Source organism: Python bivittatus, unplaced genomic scaffold (genome assembly GCF_059951505.1).
Source record: "Python bivittatus isolate LINGU-HERP-01145 unplaced genomic scaffold, Pbiv_v1 ctg000410_np1212, whole genome shotgun sequence".
Taxonomy (NCBI): Eukaryota; Metazoa; Chordata; class Lepidosauria; order Squamata; family Pythonidae; genus Python; species Python bivittatus.
This window is the reverse complement of record NW_028277067.1, coordinates 14,780,815-14,807,658: the sequence shown is the minus strand read 5'-3', so window position 1 is coordinate 14,807,658 and position 26,844 is coordinate 14,780,815. Positions and strand designations below refer to the sequence as shown.

The 26,844-nt window shown below is 43.8% G+C and overlaps 1 protein-coding gene across 1 annotated transcript; it reads right to left on the bottom strand.

Annotated features, from left to right (window-relative positions):
* Positions 1-8,978: 8,978 nt before the first annotated feature.
* Positions 8,979-25,647, bottom strand: SPIB (Spi-B transcription factor). Its single transcript, XM_025163320.2, has 6 exons — positions 25,540-25,647; positions 21,051-21,078; positions 19,886-19,973; positions 15,766-15,974; positions 14,586-14,733; positions 8,979-12,084 (listed from the first exon to the last, which is right to left on the bottom strand). The coding sequence occupies exons 1-6, from the start codon at positions 25,560-25,562 to the stop codon at positions 11,786-11,788; spliced, it is 795 nt and encodes a 264-aa protein (XP_025019088.1). The 5' UTR covers positions 25,563-25,647; the 3' UTR covers positions 8,979-11,785.
* Positions 25,648-26,844: the final 1,197 nt, after the last annotated feature.

Here is a 26,844-nt window from a genome sequence, read left to right as displayed (position 1 = left end):
GCTGAGGGGCAGGTACTTACCATCCTAACTGGAGGGTTCCAGTTTGAAGAAAGCTGTCCTTAAGGAAAGAGAAGATTCCTGTGACAGAGGTACCAGATCCCATCCTGGTGCAATTTGTAACGTCAAGGCAATTTCTGCTGGGTGGGAGGATGGGATAAATATTGCTGCATTAAGGGCAAGGGAATCCTTGCTGCAAAGTTTGCCCTTAAGATGTTGCAAGGGTGAAACATAAGTGATGTCACAACATACATTTCATCAATTTGCCATCACGATGTTAGGAACAGATACTTATGTTCTACAACTGAACTAGCAAGTCAGGTGTGTAAGTGGCAGGGGTGAAGGTAGCATAGGTTGGAGCCTGGTCCTAATCCCCTTTACTCACTTGCTGCATGAAGTAGTCATTTGGCTTTCCATAAAGGGGGAAGCTGAATAATATGTAAAGTAAAGTGTTGAACTATACATATGGCAGTGGTAGGCAATCCAATTTATTCCTGTCTCCATGGTAAATGTTTTCCCTAATCTGAGAATAGTTAAAAGGCACGAAGAAAAGATTCCAATATGCTGGATTGCAGATGCTCCACTTTCGGTCAACAGAAGTACTAGGTTTCTTCTACCTTCTATCTTATCTCAACAGAGTGACATTTGGTTCACTTGGGCAGCACACAGTGCAATCCCTGTCCTTTTATACTGCATTTTCTTTTCTTTTTTCTATAAATGTTATTAAATTTCCAAAAGATTAAAATACAAAGTCAAAAAGAAAAGAAACCTCAGAAAAGAAGAAGCATAGAAAAAGAAAAATAATACTGCACTTTCTTCCAATTCAGGTTTTATTAATTTTTTTCTGGGACTATGATTGCACTATCATAGTTAGCATAACCACTCTAGAGGGGGTGGTTTTCATACATTTTGGCTCCATATTCCCTTGATCTAAGCATGATTTTGATTGTTTATCTGCAATGAGAATGAGGAGGGATTTTTAAATAGGATATCTATGTATGATCTGTGTTTTTTAAGAATGTCTTTTTATTATATAAGTGCTTAGTTACTGTCACTCGATCTTTTTTTTTTTTAAGCATTTAAAAAAAGCTTTGCATGTGTACAATATATGCAGTTACCAGATTTAGAAACAAGCCAACCTAAACCAGCAGCAGTAGTTCCCCCTTCCACTGTCCCAGTGCTAGATACCAGTTTGCGGCATGAGTTTATGCTATAAACACCAAGTGACCAAGTGATCTTTCAAATTCTGGTCTATTTCTGCCACCACTGCAGAAATAGTGCATTATGCATTGGGTTTTTGGCACGGGACTGTGTTATAAACACAGCAGACCTTAGACTGCTTTTATTAACACGTGTTCACAAAGCCACAGTTCTGTTTGGAGAAATATATTAGCAAATATACTGCTGTCTCCAGAAGCTGGAGGGTCTCCACTGTAAATTCTGCTCAGATTGTTTTATGAGAAGTGACTTTGCTTTGCATATTTAAAACCTGAAATTAAAAACTTCCTGCAGTTAGACTTTTATAGTAAGCATGATGTCAGCCAATAAATGACACCTAAGCAACTGTGGTTCTTCATTCATAACCAATAAATCATCTCTGATGTCTATATGCAGCTATTAGAAAGGATTAATTAGCTGTGAAAGAAGGGATAAGATCCAGGCAAACAAGTTATCATAAATGATGTAGCCATCTGGTGAGAGGGTGAGAGGGCAGAGTGTAAGCAAGCCCCTAGTCTTATTAGCTTTGCACACGATTCAAGGTGTAGCTGTAGAAAATATTAAAGTCTGACTATTTATCTATTATTCAGCGTTATCACATTGCCATCAATATTTATGCTTTCCAAAAAAGCATAGGAGAACAGGAAGAAGGAAATCAAGAAAACAAAGAACTTTTCAGGTAGGGTGGGAGGGAGAAACAGTGGTTCTTCAGATATTTTTGATCTCCAGCTCCTCTCAGTCCCAGCAAGTGGTCAGTGTTGGTGATGGGAATTGGAATCCTACAACATCTGGAACATCATAGGTTCTCTACACCCTACCCTAAATTGCACTAAATTCTAATTCAGCTTTCACCAACCAGCTGCCCTCCAAAGTGGCTGAAAATGTTGGGAACTGTATTCAACTAAAGTTCTGAAGATCAGCCAGTCACGGGAAGCAATTACCGTACAACTACATTTGGCCTGAAAAGGTTTGATTAAAATCTGCATCAACAAATATCCCTTGTTCTTGGGAGTTTTCATAAACAAATGGTTCTGAATGCTTGGTGGGCTCAATAAATCATGATGTAGTGCACAAAAAAACCAAACCAAACCAAACCATACATATAAATGAAAAAGGATAATCTTTGGACCCCAGGGACATATAGTTTAAGCTAAGTTCCCACATTGCGCTGTTTGTTTTTGAGTATCTTGTGTAAAACCAGCCATTGTGGTCTATGGCTTATTGTGTTATGTATGAACCCAATAAAGGATGCCTTTGTGCAATGTGTTAATCCAGTCCAAATGTAAGAGAAACAAGAGAAAGAGAGGAGGGTAACAAATGATGAATGCAACTGCATATACGTAGTAACATTTCATAGAAAATATTAATTTTGAGAATGAGTGTTCACAGTTGACTAGTAATTAGAGGTGGGAGTTCTCCCTGATCCCTGAAGCAAGAACAAAGGCTACTGAACGGAGAGGAGCACTGCAGAAATTATGACATATATACTTCGTTAGTTTATTTATATTCCACTGTTCCGCTAAGAAAGCCCAATTGGCATAAACGTCTCAATATGCCGTTTTATTCCCATAATAAACCTATGAGGTAGGTTAGACTGAGAGAAAGTGAATCAGTTTAACCCCTAAATCAGCTTAATTTCCATAGTTGGGCCCATGATCTCTCTTTACAAGTCTTTTAGTGGGCCAGGTAGAGCTCCTGCCTGAAATAATTGATCCATTAATTTTATTTTCTCCTTGTTCTCTCTTATTTTAAAACATACAGGAAACAACTAATTCCTGCTAACCTGAGAAGATCACAGAATCACCTAATATAATGGAATCTAATATATCATAGAATATAATGGAATCCTAGAATATAATATCCATACATTGGAAAGTTTTAAGCCTACAGTTTCACCCTCGTGGTCAGCACTCTATCACACACTCTCAGCCCATCACCATTTTTATAGCCCCCCTTTCCACCACTTCTTGTAATAAATTCACTTAGGTGATGGGCCTGAACTATTATCTCCAACCATTTCCTGTGGCAGATTGAAGCAAAGTTGCTACTGCCTGAATGTCCTTGTCAGGTCTCAGTCCTCTCTCAGTTTCACCTTAGCAACCATCACAACACAATCAAAACACCAATAAATGGCACATTCCTATCCATCCATTAGCAAAATTCAAGGACAGAGTGGTGGGGAGATCAGGGGCCAAACGCACCCATTGCAATCCAGAAAAAGAGCAAACTGGAGCGGGTACAAGCCCAAATCAGTTAGTATTAACCCTCCCTAGTTTAATATCCCATTTCATCTGTAAAGAAAGAAAAGGGGAGGGGTTGTTATCTTCTCTGCCCAGATGGGTTTGATGACAATTAGCTCCCTTACCAGGTTTTGCAGGCTCAGGCATGGTGAAAACCACAGGAGAGATAAATGCTGGGTCTGCTCGAGGTTAGGTTCTCCCTGGAGAATGCACTCGAGCTAGTCGCTTTAAAGACCCAGCAAAGGGGACACAGAAGGTGTCACCTGACCCCCCAGGGCCTGGTGCCAAATTCCAGAGCTGTGGCATAAACATCTTCAAATCCCCAGCTTGGCCTTACCAAAAAAGAGAGAGAAGAGAGAAGAGAGAAGAGAGAAGAGAGAAGAGAGAAGAGAGAAGAGAGAAGAGAGAAGAGAGAAGAGAGAAGAGAGAGTGTCCATATGTGGGAGACAGGGGAAAGAGGGATGTACAATCAAGAATGGGTTCATACTTGAGAAAAAAGGGATCCTTAAATATAGCAGCATCTCCATTAAAGTACACATTATGAAAGTTTTTGGAATCATGATCCCATAAAGACCATAATTCTTGGACCAAAATCATGCATTTGATTGATTGGTTTCAAAAATGGATAGCCTGCCTTTATACGAGCTAGAGGACAAAGAGGGGGCTAGGAAGCACACTTTGAAGTCAGTGGACCGTACCATTCATTAAAAAGGAAGATGCTCTACACCCTAAAATAAATAAGCAGACAAGGAGACTCTATTATTGATAGAGGTTGTAAAGGGGCTTTAGGCTTACCAAGGCAAAGAAGATCTGCCTTTCCTAAGCTGGATCATATTCCTGGGTCATATTAGCTAGGAATCAGGAGCATGTGGAATAAGGTTCAAAAAAGTCAAGATGGCAGCTGCAACCACACAATTGAAGCCAGGTCCCCTTTTTATGTACATTGCCCATAAATGGATTGAGCAATTTTCATGCCATGCACATAATTGCCCCCCCACCCCCCTGGCTAACCACTTCATGGTCGGTATAGCTAAGGTTTCATACATGCAAAATCTGAAGAGGATGATCTCTTAAAACGGGGACGTATTTCTGTTTCTTACCACCTGAAAATCTGTGTGTGTGTGTGTGTGTGTGTGCACGTGCGCATGTGAATTTATCTAGCTAAAGATTCCTTTTATACCTGAGTGAAAGTACAGGCAGATAGTTTATCATGACTTGATTAAAAATTTGATAACCCTGTCAAAGAACTGGTAAAATTGCTTCAGGAACTGGAACTGATCTATGAGCCACATGTTAGATGGCTGTACTTAAAGGTTATAGTAAAAAAAGCCCTGATGTGGTCTTATATCATCCTCTTTTTCAATTTAGTGATTCTTGGATTCCTATTAACCTGTTCAAGCTAGGAAGGGAAGGAATCTGTCACCATAAATCAATATAAATTATCGTTTCACCTTGCCTAATATTTTCCAGTCCAGTCTACCATTCCCAACATGCTACTTTCCAAATGTGTTGACATTATAACTTCTAGGTTTCCTAGTTAATGGGTCAACTGTGACATTATTTAGGTTGGATTTGAAGGACTGAAACCAAGGTCTCGAATCAGCAGAATGAACAAGACGATACCCAACATAGGAGGGTGCTAGTGAATGATGGAATACATATTACCATCAGGTGTGGGAAATTTAAAATAGTTATGCAGCTGCCATGTCTAGCCCCCAGATCCCTGGAAGATTTAGACTGTAGTGGGATTCCAAAGAACACTGAAGAGCATTTCTGATTGCCCAAAGTTCCATCTCTGATGTTGTCAGTTATAAGAACAAGTCCAGGTAGCTGGTGCCTCCCTTTTTCCAAAGACTCTGAAGGGTTGCTGCCAATCCCAGCATACAGCAGCACCATGATGTTGATGTTGTTGTTTTTTAACAAGCCATAATGCTAAACCAGTTCATTTACAAATTGCAATGACGGGGTTAATTTATGGTTCAGGGCATTGTATCAACCAACCCAGAAAATTAGGGTAGTATCAGCCAACCCAGAAAATTAGGGTAGGTAAACCATATTTAAGTTAACCATATGGAAATGTATCATATAAATATCACTTATACTCACCAGAGCAGACATGCTAAAAAAACCCAAAAACTACAGTCAAGGCAAGAATCTCACACTGTTTTGGATCAGGTAGTTTAAAAATGTAAAACTTAAATAAAATAAATGGAGGTTGTGTTTGGATTCGAAACTTCCTGCGGGAGGGAGGCAAATACCCCTCCGGTTTACTGGTCAAGGCAAGGCAGCAAAGGTAGAGGACAGATCTGTCAGTATTCGCACCCTGCCAGGATCTAGCAATGAAAGAAGGAATCCTGACTGTGAAATGCTCAGAAAATTGGGGGCCTCTTTCCAGCCTTCCTGGAAGATATGGTGGATTCTAGACTTCTCAAAGAGATTCTGTCTACTTAGGCATTAGTGCCCCTATGTGGCCATAGGAGGTAAACATCCCTTTGGGAAGCCATCAATGAGTAGAACTCACCGGACTTATGTGCCAAGCAAGCTATAAAGCTCCTTTAATAACTGTTTATTTATTTCATTTCTATTTCCCTTTCATGTAGGAGCTCAAGGGGGCATGCACGGTGTTCCGTTACCCTATTTTTCTCCCAACAAAAACCCTGTAAGGTAGGTTGCCCTGTGAGAAAGTGACTGGAAATGACCAAAAGTCATCCAGGAAGCCTTCATGGCTGAGGGTGAGTAGAACTTGGTGTCCCTGTTCCAAGTCCAGGAACTTACCCACTACACCCTAGAACAGTGTTTCTCAACCTTGGCAACTTGAAGATGTGTGGACTTCAACTCCCAGAATTGAAGGCTGGCTGGGGAATTCTGGGAGTTGAAGTCCACACATCTTCAAGCTGCCAAGGTTGAGAAACACTGCCCTAGAAGCTCTCAATATGTTAATCCAAGTGAATATGCTTCAACCAACCCTATTTATCAGAGACAATGCATAGCTGCTTCAATTTTGCATTTTGGGGAAAAAAGGAAAAACAAAACAATGATAAACTATTGCTGTTATATCCAGATAAAGACCAGAGGTCAGCAGAGTGATACAAGAAATCCAAACTTTGCTGCCATCTAATGATTGCCCATTTTTTTTTCCAACCTGAATATTAAGCTTCCTTTCCCACCCAAACTGATCATAAGTTTAGCGTTTGGGAAATGTTGCTGATTAAATTTAAGAGCAGTGGAGTTGGTTCAGTTCATATATCACACTAAGCCAGAATTTATTTTAACTGAGGAATGACTCACAGTTGCCTGAATCACACAATACAGTAAACCATAAAGCATGGTTTATCAACCCTAGTGGCTGGGTATGTTCTTTCTGAGTTAAACCAAAAAGTCATGGTAGGAGTTAGTGTGATGAGTAAACCCAGCAGAACCATTGTAATGTTCAGCTTTCCACTGATTTTTCTTAAATTTAACAGAAACCTAGTCTTACAGGGAGACCCAGTTTGGTGTAGTGGTCAAGGCACCAGACTACAAACCAGGAGACCGTGAGTTCTAGTCCCATCTTAGGCACGAAGCCGGCTGGGTGACCTTGGGCCAGTCACTCTCTCTCAGCCCTGGGAAGGAGGCAATGGCAAACCACTTCCGAAATCTTGCCAGGAAAACTTCAGGGATTTGTCCAGGCAGTCTGACTCAAAGGCACAAAATAAAAGTCTCATTGGGTGCCCAAATAGGAGTAATTGTAGACCTGACTTACTACATAGCAAGGTAACACCCAGTTTGCCCCACCCTCACAGGTCTGGGCTTATGTGTTCAGTGAAACAGAAGAAATGCATCACATCCCCCTGTGCCAAAAGAGGACCCCCGAGTTTTGTTTTCTGCATGAAATGTGCATATGCAAATCCATAAGCGTACACATGCCAGTTTCAGTGTGTATGTGTATAGGGTTATACATGGCATAGGGCCTGGTTACTTGAGGGAACTCCTGTTTCTTGTAGTATCTGCTTGGCTGATCTGATCTGGCCAGAAGGGTTCCCTCAAGCAAACAATGCCCTGTATCGGGGGCCCGGAAGCATGCCTTCTCTGAAGCAGGGTCAGCCCTTTGAGGTAGTCCAGACAGGAAACCAAAACCATGAGCACTAACACAACCTTTCTTGTGGAGTTACAGTAACAGAATTTTGCAAGTCTGAAAGCACTTCCCCATTCCCCTACCTTTATTTTCCAGAGAACTAGGGAGGGTCCCTTCTGAGACACTTTCTCCACCTCCATCAGGACTCAGATTTCTCTTATCAGACGTTGTCTACACTGTGGCTCTTCCTTCTGCCTCCCATGGTTATTCTCACATCCCATTACAAGCAGTGCCTGCCTTCTGGAATGAGGCTCCCCCTGAGATTCAAACAGTCCAAATGCTATTGGTGCTCTGAACGGCCCTGAAGACCTGACTTTTCATCCAGGTCTTTGGTGGGCACGACTGAAGCCCGCTTTTCTTCTTTTTCTTTGTTCCCATCTGGGTTTTTTTCTCTGCCATCTTTGCTCTTTTTTGTTTGGTGTTTTGTTTTAATGCTTTTTAACAATTTGTAAACCACCCAGAGTCCCAGGAGTCAGGTGGCATATACATTTAATAAATTATTATGATCATGTGCAAATTGGTATAGAAATACATCCCTATCAAGGATTGTAACTGAGTGTCCTAGTTACATGGTCACTTAATTTCAAGTGCTCAATGTTGATGATCAACTTCAAGTTTCAGACTCCTCTCTCTTATGATGATGGCTTTATCTTGATACCAGCTTTTGTCCTTGGTCCTGAGTGACATGGGGTCAAAAATATCAAGTTGGCAGCTACAACACTGTGAACAAAGCTCTCTCCCTTTTTTTATATGTGTCACACTAGGAAGGATACGGTGGAGTTCTGAGAAACCATGTAAAGAAATAAGCAGAGATTGGGGGGGGGGAATCTAAATGAAAAAGAAATGCAGTACACCAGCCTTTCCCAAGATGCTGCTTTCCTGATGAGTTGGGACTGCAGGTTCCAGAATTCTCAGCCAGCATGGGACTTGTAGTCTAAATTCATTCGGTTTGCGAAGGATGCTATATATTAAAACCAAAATTATTTTCCCTAGTTTACCAAAAAGACAGAGGGAGCAGGTTCAGGAAAATTTTGGGATTTGTAGAGGTAGATTAAATAGAACAGGGGCAAGGTAAAATGAATGAGCCCAATGTTCCTTTGCAGGGAGGGATCAAGAAAGGCAAGATGGTAGCCAAGACCACATGACCAAAATCCTGCCCCTTTTTAATGCACTGCGATGTGCATAAACAAGAGGTGGGTTTTTGATCACATGATTCCTGCCTCCACCTTGATTTTTTTTTTTATCCCTCCCCACACACATGGATGCCCCTGGTCTGACTCTTCTTTCATGTCGTCCCTTCCATCTGGCTGAGAGAGGCTGCTTCAAAGTGCAGAGAGCTTCACCCACCAGCACCCTTTCTCCCAGTGTTAGAATAACTACAAAACAATTCAATTATAATTAAATTCTCTGTTGTTGTAAACATTTATTAGCAATTTCTAAAATATTTACAAAAGATATCCATTTAAAAATAATCAGATTTTAACCAAAAAAAACACTCTGTAGTATTAAATAAACATTTCAACTCTATATGTACACACTCAAGTCTTGGGCCAGAGATTTGGGTCCCCCCTCTGCTGCCACCCAACCCCCAATCAACACTGTCTTTTTCCACTACTTGAAGATCTGTTATGCCTCCTCCCTCTTGTTTAAGCTGCCTGTTCTTAGACCCAAGCCCTATGAGTCTCGTCTTGTTGTGTCTCCGCCAGTTACAAAAGGCCAGCCCACACAACTGGGGTTGCACACCGCAAACAGCTGTAACTCAACAAACCACAGTGATTTGGTTACACAACCAGTTGTGGCTAAGCCAGAAAACGGTAGCTAAAGAAAACATGGCTTATCAAAACTGGTGAATCTGTCTTGGCTCCCGTTATCTCACAGAGCAAAAGGCAGCTGCCTGGAAATTCTCATCCATATAAATAATCTACCCCCTTCCCATCAGGATGCTCAAGTGGTGCTAAATCAGGCCATTTCCACACCCCCGTTGCTTTCACTTCCCAGTCCTCAGAAGCAATTTGTCGGTGATTGCTTCCACCAACACAAGAACAAGAAGTAAAAGTCACTGCCCTGATCCAAACTCTGCTGATCCTAGAGCAGTAATTTTCAATCTCGGCAACTTTAAGGTGTGTGGACTTCAGCTCCCAGAGAGGACCTTCTGGGAATTGGAATCCACACATCTTAAAGTTACCAAACACTGTCCTAGAGCAACAAATATCCCCTTACTGAACTTCCATTCCATGCAAAAAGGGGAAAAAGTACAGAGGGGAAAACTGGCAAGCCACAAGTTGTAGTTTCTTGTCGAAGGGAGAAAATGAAAAAACTGAGAGGGAGCTACAAAGTTATCAAAGTCAACATTCCCTTTGATGGACCTGGAACTCAGGGACTGGGAGGAAGAGGGTAGTAAGAATTCCTTCCAGTGGGAAAAAAGAGTGACAGCTTCTCAATAACAAACAAACAAAGAACCCAACAGTGATTTCAGCTACAGGTGGTCCTCAGGTTATGACCACTCATTCAGTGACCTTTCAAATTTGTGATGCTGCTGAATGAGGGAGACGTGTCCTCGGAGTTCTGGCCATGGCAGCATCCTGTAGTCATGTGATTGCAATTTCCGACATTCCCTGCTGGCTTCCCACAAGCAAAGTCAATGAGGAAACCGGCAGGAAGTCAGAAGTTGCAATCTCACGAGGCTCTTGCTTAACAACCTGCCTGGTCCTCACTTAACAATGGGACTGCCAGGACTGCTGTCGCTAAGCTCTGCAGTCACATGATGTTGCACTTTACAACAGCGTTGCTTAGCGATGGCAGTTCAGGTCCCAATTGCTGTCATAACCCAAGGAATACCTGTACACCAGGGATGAAATGGAAATAAATTAGCTCAGCCCTCCAACACCGTCAACACTACAAAAATGTGAAGGACTGGAGCTGCTTTCAAACTGCTACAGAATCCTTGTGTGGAAGTGCCCTAGAGAGTCACACCAACCCAGAGAGTTCATATAAATGCCAAGGTGCATATCTGCCTCTGGTTTTCTTCCAGAGTGTTTGCTGGATCTAAGGAAAAGAGGTGAGTATTTTCTCCCTGAGGGGCTGATGCTTCTTCTTACCAACTTTCTTTTATATTCTTTCCAACCTAAGAGAATGTTGGAAACAAATTACTTAAAGAAGCTCAGGACTCTGTCCAGATTATTTTCTGAAAACTGAACAGAACAGGACCAAATTTGGTGTGAGGGAAGAAGCTGGCAAAAGAAAGACCAAGTTCAAAAATGGGTTGGATCTGGGCAGTGGCTCAGACTGTGGCTGGCTCTTCCATTCTACGCCCCCACTCCCTCTTCCTTCCTGGTCATATGAGTGGAACTGCGATTAAGAGGTTGGAAAGAATTCCAGAACCTATGCTCTGCCCAATTTCCCTACCTTGTTTATTCCTAAAACCATTTTATAGCTGAAGGCAGCTGGCCAGGAACATATAAAGTTTTACATGGGAAATTTTTATTTTTATTTTTATATATATATATATATATATGTAATCATTCTCTCCAACAAAGCAATACACATTTCCAAGTCAATTGGCTTCAGAAGATGGTTTTAGGATTTAAGTGGTTTTTAAGTATACCACTGTACATACTTGGGGAATTTCTTCGTTTTTAATCAAGATTGGCCATCAGTTTTGGTTTTGGCTTGTTTGATTTGGTCTGCTCCAAAGATCATTCATGTTGATGAAATGGTAAGGCATGGAATGGTGAGAGAGTAAGAGAAACATTGGATCGACTCCTGTACAATTGTAGGGATACACCACGAATATTTTAAGGAGGGGTCATTACGCCATCAAGGCCAGGGTCAAAAATAACCTAGCAGCACTGCTGCTGTCTCACCCCTTTTTCATTCCCACCAAGGATCCCTGAAAGAGTTGACGAGAGCACTGGTTCCCAAACCATCCAGGAAAGATCAATCCAGGAACCCCAGCCTGATCCATCTCTGTTGGACCCCATTTCCCCACCCCACCAAGGAAAACCCACTAGTCCTGGTCCACAAACCTAAAGTGCAGATCCCCCCACCCAAGAGAGGACCTCATTGCCTTCAGACCCACCCTCCTTGCTTAGTGCAAAGCAACTGGCAGGTTCTCTCATACAGCTAAGCTGCCAAATGCCCAAAAAGGTTTCAGGAAAGCCAAGAATGGAAGCATGTCATTGGAGGCTATCCTGGCCAGGGAGTCCTGGGGAGGGCTCTAGGAAGAAGGCGACGGGCCCAGCAGTGAGGTCCCAAACTGGTACGTGAGCTTCTTCTTCACCTTACGGATCTCGCCTGTTTTGCCATAGTTGCGCAGAGCTCGGGCCATTTTTTGATAGGTCATTTTCTTGCGGTTGCCCTTCTGCTGGCCCCAGCGGTGTGCCAGGAGCTCCTTGTGCTTTGAAGAGAACTGGAAGATGCCTGCATCACGCTGCACCCACCACACACATTCCTTCATGTCACCACCTTCCAGGAGCTCTAGCAAGAACTGGTAGAGGCGGAGTTTCCGGCGAGAGCCTGCAGAGGAGACCAAACACCTGGATGATTGGACATGTCAGATGCCCCCCACCAGCTGCTGCTTGGAGGAAAGTGCCCCCAGGAGGGAACTAAATTGCCATGGCTGCAGCATCTCTTGTTCTCAAGGTCTAAAAGGCCTAAAAGAGAGGACTTTTCAGCATGTCATGAGGATTAAAAATCTCTGAAACAAATGTAACATTTATCTACATGAATCCGTGATGGTGAATTAAACTAAGAACTAAAATCTCTTCCTGGATTTCCCCCAAGAGCTAGGATATCACAGGGAAGAAGTAACACTTTTTCTTGTGGGGGTGATGATCAGAATCCTGACATTTTGTCATTCGGCTCTAAGAGACTTCTCACAAGCAATGGAGATTCACACTGATGCTGACTTTGTTATCCAGGTGCACACCTGCCCTTAGCCTCCCTCCAGTTGTTCAAAAGGTAGCAACAGCCACTCGGGGCTTGGAATAGACAGGGTTCTAGCATTGTATCACAGGGCTTCTGCCACCCAACTAGTCATGCAAAGCAGCTATTGCTTCTTTTATATACAGTGATACCTCGGGATACGAACGCCTCTGCTTGCGAATTTTTCGGGTTACGACCAGCTCTGGCCCCAAAATTTTACCTCGGTTTGCGAACTCCGCCTCGGGGTACGAGCCATTTTCCGCCCGTGCCACGTGGTCCGCGGCCATTTTCTGCCCGTGCCACGTGGTCCGCGGCCATTTTTCCGCCTGTGCCACGTGGTCCGCGGCTGTTTTTCCGGCCCTGCCGCGTGGTCCGCGGCCGTTTTCGCGCCGCGCCGGGCTGTTTTCGCGCCGCGCCGCGCTGCGCCGGGCCATTTTCGCGCCGCGCCGGGCCGTTTTCACGCCGTGCCGCACCCGGCCATTTTCGCGCCGCACCACGCCGCGCCCGGCCGCTTTCCGTGTGGTCCGTGGACGCCAGAACGGATTAACGGTAATTACATTGAACCTTATGGGAAATTGCCTCGGGTTGCGACCAAATTCGGGCGGAGGGCGGAACGGATTAACCGGATTTACATTGAACCCTATGGGGAAATTTGCCTCGGGGTGCGACCAAATTCAGAGGGCAGAACGGATTAACCGGATTTACATTGAACCCTATGGGGAAATTTCCTTCGGGTTACGACCAACTCGGGATACGCCCAGAGTCACGGAACGGATTAAGTTCGTATCCCGAGGTACCACTGTACTATGCTGGAGAAGTCAAATAAGAGACTACTGCACTGTTTCCTGCCTGTGACTACAGTGACTTTCCGCATAATATCACTACAGTATAGACCTAATTTCATTAAAGAGCACCCATGAACATTGCATCAGGCTAATGCCATGGCATAATAGTATTAATAACAGTGCTGGTAGAAGAATCGTTACTATTAATTGTATCCTGAAGACCAATAGTTTACCATGACAAAAAGTAGGGCCACCAGCTTCAGAATGAACATAGAGCTGATTCCAAGATTGGGGAGCAAGGAGGTTAAGAAAGGAATCCCTACACATACATTTAAAACATGAGCAGGCAAAACAAGAATATCCAGCTACCTTGAGATGGCAGAAAACTATACCAGCCCAAAATTTATTGTTCCCATTGCTGATCCCCGTCCTGCCTCCACTGTATTTCTGGTCCCTGTAGGCACCTCATTTTCCTCCAAGGTGATGAGTGACAAAGCCTCACAGAGGCAGTTCTTGGATAATTTCAGAATAAGAGGGAAAACACCATTTAACCAGGACAGCTAGTGACAGTTTAAACCTGCCTCACGCATGGACTGGGAACAAGATGAAGGCAATCTCATGGAGGGTGACAACACGACCCAGGTGTAAAATGTTGTGTATGGGACTGGTTCACTTCAGCTATCTAGTTATTATCTTGAGTTGCAATATATCTTTGAGTTGAAAACAGTAGAGATGCCTAGACAATTCATTTCAAAACTGCACTCCATCTGTAAAATAGAAAATCTGGCCTGTCTTCCAAGGAGGACTGAAAAAAATATACAAGTCTACAAATGCTTAATTCCTTGATAAAGGACTTACAGGAAGTCCTTATTTAGCAACCGCAATTGGGACTGGCAACTCAGTTGTTAAGTGAAGCGGCCACTAAGTGAAACTGCAACTATGCTTACTTCAGTTTTCCTTTGCTTTACAGACCTGCAAAGGCCATAAATGCGAAGATTGGTCGTAAAGTTACTTCTTCATCACTGTCGTAACTGCGGTTGCTAAAAAAGGCAGTTGCTAAACGAGGACTACTTGTACATTTAAAAGATATATCAAGCTCAACTTCTCTTAACTGTAGCCATGCAGTTTTCTTGGCAGTGCTATGGCATGCTCCTACTTGCTTCTGGAATGCTTTTCAATCTCTCAATCTAGCCCTCATATTATGCCTTCTAGGGTTTAGTGAGCAAGCCACATTCCCTCAACCTGATGCCCTTTGGATGTGCTGGGCTTTATCTGCTTTCTGAGTTAGGATTCTTACCCTCCACTCACCAGAATCAAACCTAGATAAGAGATTCTCATCCAAATCACTGTCAGAAGATACTTCCAGATTCCGGCCATCCTTGTGAAATTCCTCCTCTTCAGACAATGGGCTACAGATTTCCCTTGGAGCAGAATATTGTTCATATGGGAGGTAGATCTGTGGAGATCAAACCAGAAAGGGCAACTGAATGAAATGAAACATTTAAATAGCAGTTCACAGCATTAAGTTAGGACCAAATTACAATTACATAGATTAAATGGCTCTCCAACTTTTCTGTCTCTTTTCTTTAAATGAAAGGCAGCCTTCTAACCTGAGCCTTTTAATGTTCCAAAACAGTCCAGAGAAATATTTTTGGAGGACAGGAAAGAGGATATTTTTCTCACACTTCCTGCCCAAATGATAACCTCTAAAAACCATGTGTAGTGCCAGAAGGCCTCCATTTTAGGCTGGTTCGATCTTAAATAAGAATATACTGCCATATTTTGTTGATAGCTTTTCCTTATAGTTTTCTAAGGTCCAAAGATCACACCATGCAGGAAACTCAAAACTCTATCTCCTGTCATTTTATTTATGTATTTATCTTCCATCATTTATATCCCACCCCAAATATGAATGATATAAAATCAATCCATCACTGAAATGAAATGAGATGGAGTGAGGTGAAGTGAAGTGAAATGAAATGAAATGAAACGTCAGGAGAGAAAGGTGGGAAAGTCTACCAATTTGATCAGCGCAGTGGTGTTGGGGAGGAATATAATTTTCTGGATGCCATTGTGCTTTATAAAAAATGTGGGTCCCCCATAGCCTGTTTGACCAATGACTGACAATGGGAAAACTTCAAAATACAGATCACAAGGCAAATAATACTCCTACCTCATTCCCAGTCTAGAACATCAACACCAACAGTATTTTCTTTTATCAACTGACCCCATTCTCTTGTCTGAAAATTCAAGGGTTCAGCCTTTCATCTCCCTGTCTCAAGCAGCCTTCCCAAATATGATGCGTAGACTTCAACTACCCACAGTTACTAGCGATGACCATGCTGGCTGGGAAATTCTGGGTTGAAATCCATATGTCTGGAAATAACCCGCATAGGAGAAGGCTGATCTAGACCTCATAGTCTTTTCAAGGAGATCTAAGGGACCCAGGTTCTTTCCCCCTCCCCAGACACTAAGGTTTTGCCCTCACCTCAGTGTTGTACTCTTCCTTGGATCCCATAGTTGCATTCTGGGCAGGCATTATCCCCTCCTGGCCATAGAATGGTTCCAGAGAGAGCTGCGGCTGGGGGTAGGTGCCAGGGGGGTAGGAGACTTGGACATTCTGCAGCTGAGCCAGGTGGCCTACCTCGAAGGGTTCATATCCAGGTTCCTGCATTTCTAGCCAGTTCATACAGGACTCTGAAAGGCAAGCTACTAAGTCAAAAAGAAGGATCCAAGAGACCTGGTTCTCAAATGAAAAGCTCGCAGTTAAACAGCATCCTATTAAAAACTCATCATCATCAGTCATTAGTCATCATCAGGTGTGGGCAAACTTCAGGCTGGCAGGTGTTTTCTTTGACCTTGCATGGCAACCAAGGTCCACCAACCAGAAGGGATGATGAAGTAGAATGGAAAGGAATAGCTATTACCATTTTTATTCCCACTAGCCACACACTAGAACAACCACGGGCCCCAACCTTGTAGGCCTTTAGAAGGCAGTTGAGATGTGGTTCTTTCCATGGACATTTGGGTCAGGATGAGCAGAGTTCCCATTGGGTGGGATATGACACATTTTAGCTTCTGATTGCCATTTAATTGTTTATTTGTTTTGGTTAGATGCACTTGTTTTTCTCTTGTATTTTTGTCCACTGGTTTTTGCATGCTGCCCAGAGTCACTTGGTTTGAATTGGGCAGCCACAAAAATGCTTTAAATAAATCAATAAGCAAATAAACAAACCTGCACATCTATTAGAAATCAGTGGAGCCCCATCTAGTTTTTCACCTGCTCATGTTCTTCAGATGCAGAAGGTGTGCTTAACAAATATTTAATTTGATGTTTTTCAAAGAAAGCCTTAGATCAGTGTTTTTCAACCTTGACAACTTTAAGATGGGTGGATTTCAACTCCCAGAATTCCCCAGCCAGCATGGCTGGCTGGGGAATTCTGGGAGTTGAAGTCCACCCATCTTAAAGTTGTCAAGGTTGAGAAACACTGCCTTAGATCCTTATGACCTTTGTTGAAATTTTTTGCACACCAGCTTCATACCAGCCTTGTATGTAATAGCCAGTCTGGCCACATCAGCTACAAGAAATTCCATGCAAGTGATCTGAAGACAGGCAGAAGAGGAAAAGAAAGATGGCATGGTTCTAAGGGTTAGGTGATGGATTAGGATGGGGGACATCAAGTCTACCCTCCACATGGGAAAGCACTAGATGATTTGAAGCCAGTCATTGTCTCTCAGCACCCTCTACCAGCTTTAGGGAAGAAATGAAAAGCAGGAGTTCTATATACATTGTCCTGAACCCCAAAAGGGGGACAGACATTGAATTAATAAAGAAACATGACAGAATGTCACATCTCTGTCTTCAAGTCTACTTGCTTTCCATGCTGGACACAAAGAAGAGAAGGCCCTTCCCACACAATCAGCATGCAAAGAGCAGAGCAAAAAAATAGCAATTAAACTGCTGCATCCCTAGATGGACTGATCAAAACCAAATTCTTGATGGCATTTCTCTACTCCCCTTCACAGATATCATACAGTTGCAAGCTTCTAGCTTCTTAGCAGGCTCAGAAATCAAATAAATAAAATAGAATTGCAGGCCAGTTACTGTCTGTGGGCTTCCCTTCAAGGCTGTTTCAGATTCTGCCCTTTCTTTTGCTTATAAGGCTGGCGGGGATTCTTGTGGGGAGAGAGAAGGCAGTCCCTGTCCCTATCCATCATTTGCACTCATGTTCACTACTTGTTTAGAAATGTGATTCTGCCATTGACAGGCGAGGTTTACTATGGGAGAGGATGCCTGCAGAAGGCTGCCCTACCCAATGGCATGACTCCTGAAATCCTTGCTCCAGCATCTGCTCGGTTTGCTCAGGTGCAAGGGGTGGATGAGGCCCAGGGCTGACTACAAAGAGCTCTCTGTGTGCTGGGCAGCTGCAAAGTACGGTCTGTGCAAATATCTGACACCATGAATTTGCATAGGGATAGGAAGCCTAGCCCTAAGGCCCATTTGCAATCTTGCTTCTCCCCAGCAGGGAGCGAAATCTGATAAGTCAGTAAGGGGAAAGCTAGGGCTCAATGAATTGCACAGGAACGTGTTTTTTAATCTGTTTTCATACAGCAACATAAAGAACACGCTTGACTCCTATATCACAGCAAACTCAATTTTTGAAGCATGAATCTCTAACCAGACAAACTAGGGCCATCTATTCTCAATGAAATAAGGGTTATAATAGGGGGAAATGTGGGATGGAGCATTTTGAAAGAGGCAGGCTGGCTGGCTGGTTGGGTAGGACCCCAAACAAGAATATTCTTCACTATAATATTTTGTTGCCAATTCTACTTGGGGCTCTGAACCTCTTCTCTCAGACAAATTGCAATACCTAGTTTCCCTTTGGCTTCCCGCTAGTATAATTCTTGCATTTGTATCATTTGTTATTGATTATACTTTCCCATGAAAAATAGGGCCCGTGCTTAAAATAGCGCCACGCACCTACATTTTTCAAGCTATGTAAGAAGTGTGGTTTTCGTGAACCTGCTAACAGAAGACCAAAGTAGAACCAGTGAGGATGATGTCACTCACCAGGAGTGTTATTTGCTAGCACATAAACATGCTAGATACATGTTCACAGAATGAACATCCACATTTCCATTCACATTTGTCACCATGGCAGTGCATGCATTGCACACTGGGGAATCAAGGGTCATTGTCCCCTTCCAGGAAAAATGTGAACAGCCCTTCCATCAGTTGCAAAGATTGCAGCCAATCAGGATGAAAAGTAGCCTTTCAGTAAAATGGGGAAGACCAAATGCTTTAGGGTTTTATATTAAACTGAAGGGAGCCTCCTGCACTGGCCTTGGAAGATTGTCCATCACAGCTCCCCCAAGGCTAAGCCTGTTGGGTGAACTCAGCAAGGCAGCCATTAGTTCAGCCACTCAGTTGGGTCACAGTAGCCCAGTAACAGATGATCAAGGTAAGTAAAGGCTCCTTAGAGTTGACATTGACTCCTGGTGACCACATGGATATGTCCGTGCTATTTTTTTCAGCAACAATACAGAAATGGCCTTTTACTTTCTCAGTCAAGCCTACAGCTCAAACAAGGTCATCTAGGTGCTCCCATGGACTAACAACAGTTATATTGTTATTGAGGAGTCACAATAGTTACATTAGATTTTTATCCCATGGTGAACACACTGAATACTCCAGCCTCCTATGTTGCCCACATCCACCACCCTGTGAGGTGGGTTGGGCTGAGAGAGTGACCGGCCCAAAGTCAACAGCCGGCCTTCAGGCCTAAGGGAGGTCTAGAATTCACAGGCTCCTGGCTTCTAGCCCAGCATCTTCACCACTACACCAAAACGGCAGTGTCATGCAATGGTTAAAGTGCTGAATTTGAACAGGGAGATCCAGGCAAGTACCCACTTGACTGCGGAGCTCACTGCTGAAATAAGAACTCTTTCAGTCCACTCTACCCCACAGGAGTGTTGTTGTTGTGGGGATAAACCGAGGGGGTACTCCTAAGTACAAGTCTCAGAGAACAGATGAGAAATTTAAAAACCCAATCGTTACCAAGCATTCCAGGGCCTGAAGACTGTTTACAATAAGAGACTACCATAAGACTGATCTCTTGCAATCTCGCAGGCACCTTCCACGCTCCTGAGACTAAGAACCCACCAAATATGAGATTGCACATATTCTGGCAGGCTCTCGTGGATGTTAACTATGCAGAAACGTCCCAGAAGTCAGGTGGCAGTTAGTTACACGACTAAATCTAAATTGCGCAAGCAAGCAGAGCAGAGGGGAGGGGAGGAAGCGGGAGAAGAGAGATCAGCAGCTGCGAAACAGGAAAGTGAGTGCTAAGAGTTGCTTCTCAGAGCTCTTCAAGGCTGGGCAAAAGTGTCACATGCAAATTAGCAAGCGACAGAATGAGAAACAATATTATTTGTGAAGATAACTGGGATACAGTTGATTTCTATGGCAGCTTATTCCAAACTCCTGTTTTCCTTTCTTTTTTAAGTGATGGGATTTCTCCTCTATCAAGGCCTTTTAACTGATTGGTTATCATTACAATTCTGCATTATATTGTAAAATACTGAACCATTAAAACAGGTCTTACCTGGGGAGCTCTCGGGATCTGCAAGGCAGGGAGGAAATGTGGATTCTTGTTTGTAAGAGTCCAAATCACTGATGAATCCAGTGGGGAACTGAGAAGCACAAGTGGGCTTGTAAGTATAACATAAACTCCTCAAATGTTTCCCAAGGTGGATCAGGAAGACAAGAGATCCTGCCTTGTCAATCAATCCAAACCCTGCTTCAAGACTGACATTCTTCCACCATGAATTCTGCAGTCGTGACTCCCAACACCCCATTATGCATCAATGGAGGGGAAATTATGTGCATGATGAAGTCATCACACAAACAGTATGACTTGTATCATACTTGTATCAGATGCCATAATGTCATTAGATTAGAGCAGTGTTTCTCAACCTTGGTAACTTTAAGATGTGTAGACTTCAACTCCCAGAATTCCCCAGCCAGCATGACTGGCTGAGGAATTCTGGGAGTTGAAGTTTACACATCTTAAAGTTGCCAAGGTTGAGAAACACTGGATTAGAGTGCCACTGTGTGATGACATCACAATAGACATGTCTTCAGTTGACATAATTGGGGCTTTTATGGAGGCCACTAGAAGAACAGAGGGACACCTTTCATGAGCCAATTCCTTCAGGCTTTGCTCTGGTCATTGGCTTCCACGTGTGTGTGTGTGTGTGTGAATGCGCACCAAAAAAGCCAAGATGACGGCTGCAATGCAATTGAAGTTGCTATGTTGGCTTTTTTTTTAATGTTCCCCCTTAAGGGCACTCTTGCTCCTACCCATCAGAAAGTTTCCCATCCAGAACTGTGGGTTATTTGAGAAACCATGGTTTAGTATGATATATGAATCTAATTTCTCTCTCTCTTCTTCTTCTTGTACCTGCCACTCCCACTCTCCCTGATAAGTGAAGATACCCTTTTTCTTTCAGTCTCTGGCAACCTCCTTCGCCTTTGCCTCCCTCTTCCTCCCCACCCAACAGGCAAAACATGTCCGGGCCAGAGATTTGAACCTACCAAAATTAGGTCAGGGGCCTCAACATGTCTGGGCCAGAGGTTTGAACCTACCAAAATTAGGTCAGGGGCCTCAACATGTCTGGGCCAGAGGTTTGAACCTACCAAAATTAGGTCAGGGGCCTCAAGTTGCCCACCCCAGTTCAGAATTCAAGAATTTGAAACCACATGCTTACCACATAGCCATACTGGGATCCATCAAGCCTGTCAAGAGAGAAAGAAAATTGGTAAACAGGTATGCAGGCTGCCCTTACTAATCTCATGTCTCCCAACATGTCTTCTCATGTCATGAGCAAGCACACTGAACAATGATTAGAACAGCCAATGCTGAAAAGTTAGGCGCAGAATGATGGAATGAATTATTCTTAGTTGTTGTTTTGGTAGATAATACAAGGTTTTCCTTCACAGATCATGCAAATCTACAGCACAGTTCAAGCCATGCTTATTCAGAAGGAAGTCCCACTTAGTTCAATCAGCTAAAACTGGAAATTAATCAGTTAAGATTTCTTTGAATAGAAGAGCATTTTATAAATCTATTTAATAACTTTCATTAACACCATTTCAGCTGGAGAGGTTTAAAGTATTTTGAAATCGCCATCCTATGCACATTGACCTGGGATTACAACTGAGTAGATATATATACTGTACAACAGTCCTATAATTAGCCTAGGAGCCTTTCCTCCTTAGTAATTAATAGTGTCACCCCCAGAACGGGGACCATGATTTATGTAGCCTCATCCCACTGTTTTGTGTACTGCCAAACACTCAATCGTGCCTGGCTCCTGATGTTGCCACAGCATCCTGGGGGGGGGGGGGGGGAACCAACTGGGCTGTCTGTGGCTTTCACCTGTTGCCTGAATGGATGGGCAAGGGAGTACTTTGAGGGCATCAAAAACAAACTACATTGGACTATGAGGAAAGCCACAACAATATATTGTTATGCTAGCAGGATATTATTTCACCACAGCAAGGACTCATGTCTGGTAAGGCTCCCTGATGAGGAAAGAGTTATGTTTTACATATCCCTGTAGTGACTTTTGGATCAAGTGAAAAAAATGCAAGATATATACGTGCCAACAGAAGAGAATATATGTAGTTCAGGGTTGAACTGTAGAGTCCTTGGTGCTCTCTGAGCTTGGTTGTAGACCAAGCTTGCAGACATTTCATTACCCGACTAGGTAACATCATCAGTGCTAGTGAGTGTGGAGTTTTCTCCCTGTTTATATACAGTAGCTTGCACTGCAGGTGTGGGTGAGCGTATGGCTTTCTCCGTGGTAGTTCCTTGATTAGGGTATTGTTTTCTGCTTGATTGTTTGTCTCGTGTTAATCCCTGTTTATTTGGGTGTCGGTTGCTGGAGAGGATGTGTAAACATAACATAAACAGGGAGCAAACCCCACACTCACTAGCATTGATGTTACCTAGTCATGTAATGAAACGTCTGCAAGCAAACAACCAAGCTCAGAGAGCACCAAGGACTCCATGTACATGTCCTTCAGCAGGAATAAAACCTAACTCTACATGGTATAATCCTACAGATTTTTCATTCAAAGTAAGATTGGAAAGTAATTATTCAGAGAAGCTCTTTTTTCTCCCCCATTCTCTATTACTATTAATGCATCGGAAACAACATGACCTCTTCCGCTCCAACCCCACAAATACACCCAAATCACTCAACTGTCTGTCCTTACCAATTGAAATTAATCACCATTTAACACAAACTTTAGCCAAATAACCTATTCTTTGAACCAATTTTCCCAAAATCAAAGCTCCCTCAGATGTATTGAACTTCAGTTTTCATAATTCCCAATCAGCATGGGGATGTTAAAGTTTACCCATTGGGAAGATTCTAAGGCAGTGTTGTCCAAACTTGGCCACTTTAAGATGAGAGGACTTCAACTCCCAGAATTCCCGAGCCAGCCATGTATATCAAGTACACAAAAGGATGAGCATTGTCATTTCTGCACCGTGTTGATGTTAGAGATACAATATGCTAAATACAATGGCACAACAATGCATTGTCATATTTCCCTACAATCCCCATGCTAGCTGGAAATTATGGAAGTTGAAGTTAACATGCCTGGGAGGTATAATTACAATGATGATGACGATGATGATGACGATTATAGCTACTACCAAAATAGCATGACCCATTCACTCACCATGACATCACTGTATCATGGCCCTGCCCATGATAGAGAAAGAGAAAAGAGAAAGTGTGACTCCTAACGCTGAACCCTAGCCACTAGTATCTTTAAGGAAAGAATCAGGTTAGTGTTTTTTCCACAAAGGACAGGCAGACAGGGGAGAAAGAAATAAGAAGTTCCCCCAACTTGCCTCTTCAAATGGTTTGTTCCAACAAGCCCAACCAGGTTCCGTCACCCTGGTTGTGCTTTTAACTGAACACCAGTGTGGGGCATCTGGTTGGGGAAGGCTTCATTTTAGAGCAGAGATAAGGAACTGGGGCTTCCCAGCGCTGTGCGTTACACATTTGCAGCAGGAAGGGTGGTGGCAGAAGCTGTCTCACCATTAATTAGAGCTGGTCAGCTCTCTCAGACCTCCAGTTTGGGGTGGTGAGAAAGGACAGTTATTAATTCCTTCATTTATCCTGGCTATGATTATATCGCCACGGAGAGGGAGAAGCACCTGCCAACTTTTCCGCCAGCCACATCAACTTCACCAGCTGAAGCAATTTTATAATTTTTAAAAAGGGTGTGCTACACTACAAAACCAGGTTTTCCCAGGGTGGCTTCTAGCAGACTAAAATCAAGCATGGTTCTAGGCAACAAAACACTATAACACTGAAAGAATAACGCCAGCAGCCCAAGCTTCAACAAAATGGACCAGAAATGGGCAAGAATCAGCATTTTTGAGTAGGACTACTAGGAAGGGAGCTGTGTATTGTCTCATTGTCACACTCTTGTGCTGGGGAAATATTCAAATCTAATGTTCCCAACCTTTGTGGGCCTCACCGTTTGCATAACAGCAACAGGAGGGGAAGAAAAGTGAGAGGGAGAAAGGGATGGGGTGGACAGGGACCTAGAATACAGAGCATCTGATAAGGAGCAGGACATGATAGGGGAAAGATAGCTAAGGCTGCTAATTTGGAGAATAGCTGGCAAACTATGAAGTTGTTCCTATGCTTAAAATGGTTGCATATTACGACAGAAGCAGTTGCAGAGGTCAATTTTCTAAAACGCTTCAATGGGAGAGATAGCAGCCAAAATATTCCTATACAAATAAGACAGGCATAAAAATGCAAGAGTCAAAAGTGAAGTCCACTTAGTGTATCTGGCATACACTTAGAGAGATGATGTGAAAGACTAGATTGCATTAAGCTTAAAGAAGTGAAGTACAGAAGAAAAATGTCTCAAGTTGAAAGCTACTCCTGCTGATTATATGTTGATGTCCATCTGGGAGTGGTTTCCCAGGGCTTTCTTCTGGGAAGTTTTTCAAATTCCAATGTAGCTCTTGGATTTCCAAGTGGTCTCCCATCTAAGTACCAATCAGGTCCAATCATGCTTAGCTTTTTTTCTAGAGCCAAGATCACGTCGGGGCTACCTAAATTCAAATCCCAGGTCAACTATAGGGCTGAGTAAGTAATCTACGGACAAGTCATTGATTCTCAGTCTGTCTTCACTGGGTTGTTGTGAGAAGAGAAGGAAAACTATGTATAGTGCTTAGATATCCTTTTAAGTAAAAATGGGATTGAGTGTAACAGAACTTAAATCAGGTCTGCTTCATGTATGCCAACACTGCCAGCAATGAGATTTTAATTACCTCTGTATTTTCATTTATGACTTTTGACATTGTTTTATGAGATGTTAAAAGCATGTTGCTTTCTCAGTTTTAACAAGAAACTATACATGCATGCATACATCTTGTTTTCTAGCAAGAAAGAAAAACTTGTTTTCTAAGTCTCTTTTTTGGCCCCCAGATTTTTGCTTTGTTCCTCTTGGAAGATCTAGGGGGCAACTTTTGAGTGGCTGAGGGCCACCCTTTATATTTGGGGCGGCTGAGGGCTATAAAGCGGGTGCAGCTGGCTTTGGTGGGAATGTCAGAATTTGTTTTTTAACTGTGTGATAGGCTTATTTTAGGATTTTATATTGCCATTTTAACCTGTGTAGCACCTCAACATCTCAGGAAATTTCGTCATTCATTTCCAGCCACCCTGCTCCAAAGGGGACTCCGGGGGTCCCCAAAAGGAAACGTTGGGGATTTATGTGGCCCTGGGAGCCACAGGTTGGCTACCTTTGCCAGTGGGCATCTGTCTTTCCCAGGCGGTGGGTCTCTTTTGCAAGCGCAGCGGGGCAGAGCCTTCCGAGTTCCACAGACGCCCATCTCTAGCCCCTCGGCGCCGGTCCACCAAAAAGGGTGGGCAGCCGCCGGAGCCGGTCGAGCCGAAAGCTTCTCCGCCTCCGTGGCCAAAGTCTACAAGCCCGGTGAAGAAGATGCGCGCCTCAGGAAGGCGCCCCCGCCCCCTCTTCTCACGCACGGACCCGCGAGTCGGGAGACACGGCGATCCCCTCCGCGCGCGCTGAGACGCCGCTATACCGGGCTTCCTCCATTCTTTGAGCAACACTAACACCTGGAATCCGCGGCTCCCGCGGGAGCCCGCTTCGCCCCGCCCTCCGCTCGCCCCCGACCCCGCTCCCTCTGGCACTCACTGCGCGTAATCCAAGTCCAGCATCCTGGACGGGCGACGACGGGAAGGGAGTGCCAGCCAGCCAGCCCGCCGAGGCGCCTTCAGCGGCAGCGACCAGCTTTCTCTAGCGGTGCCGCCAGCACTTTCGCCGGCAGGGGGGCGACTTATATAGCCTCGCGATTCGTGAGGCGAGGGGGGAGTGACCTCAGGCAAAATTCCCCCAGATGGGGTGGGGCTGCCCTTTGGCGGCTCTTGCGCAATGAACTGCCTACCAGCGAAAAGCGTCGTGGGGACGGTGTGGGGATGGTGCGGTCGATCTCACGCCACCCCCACTAATGCATGCACCAAGGGCCGGGCCGGGCCGGGCCGGGCCGGGCCGGAGGTGGCGGCGGCGGCGGCGGCTCCGGTCTTCCCGCTCCAGCAGTGCCGGACCCCGCCTTGGGTCCAGATCACAATGTTGCTACCCGCCAAAATCTCGGGCGACGTTTCCTTCTGTTTTGGCCGAAAGCGACCCAAACCCAGGTCTTCTCATCCCTAAAGGACGTAAAGAGCAGTGATAGCCTTTTGGGGCCATGAGAGAGAGAAAAAAAGATAATTCGAAATACTTTTTCTTAGACCAACTGAAGTTTTATAATCGCTGTAAACGTTTGAGCCAGGGAAGAGAAAAAAAGGCACAGATTGGTAAACGTTAGGAGAAATGAGACTACAGTACCACATTCACCCTCTGCGCCCCCAAACTCAGGAATTCTGGGTTTTTTTCCCACAGGTATTTTATCAACTTCCACATGTTTTGGACTACAGAGCCCCTCATCTGCTGTGGTGATGGACACTGAAGATCAATGTATTGTAAGGCACCAAGTTGGAAAAGACTTTGGTGGGGCTGGAACATCACAAAAGTCAAGTTTAATTCATTGTCCTTATAAAGAAAGCCCCCCCCCCCAAAAGGTGTCCTCTGGCACTGTAAAATATATTCCCGAATTGTAGCATTAACAGACTCGCAGTCCATCTTATCTTGTGCAACTAGAATGGTCAGTTTGGGGAGGTGGAGGATTGGAGCAAACCATTGGATAAAGTAAATCAAGATATCACCAGAGGTTTTCAAAACATGGAGCTGCATTTAGATATCACTGCCAGGCTGTACTCCAACATTTATTTATTATTTTTATAATTAGATTTATATCCCACCTTTATTTTGCACAACTCAAGGCAGTGTGCATAAAGCTCCCACCTCTTAATTTCCCCATAACAACAACTCTGTGAGGTGGGTTGGGCTGAAGGAGAGTGACTGCCCCAAATCACCCAGTCACCTTTCATGCTTAAGGGAGAC

Bases quoted from the DNA above. Each gene is read 5' to 3' on its own strand.
- SPIB (XM_025163320.2), bottom strand. From the start codon at position 25,562: ATGCTGGACTTGGATTACGCGCA. The intron at 19,974-21,050 runs GTAAGCATGTGG...TGTGCTTCTCAG, and splicing joins GATCCCAGTATGGCTATGTG to TTCCCCACTGGATTCATCAG. The intron at 12,085-14,585 runs GTGAGTGGAGGG...TCTCCTCTGCAG, and splicing joins CTTATCTAGGTTTGATTCTG to GCTCTCGCCGGAAACTCCGC.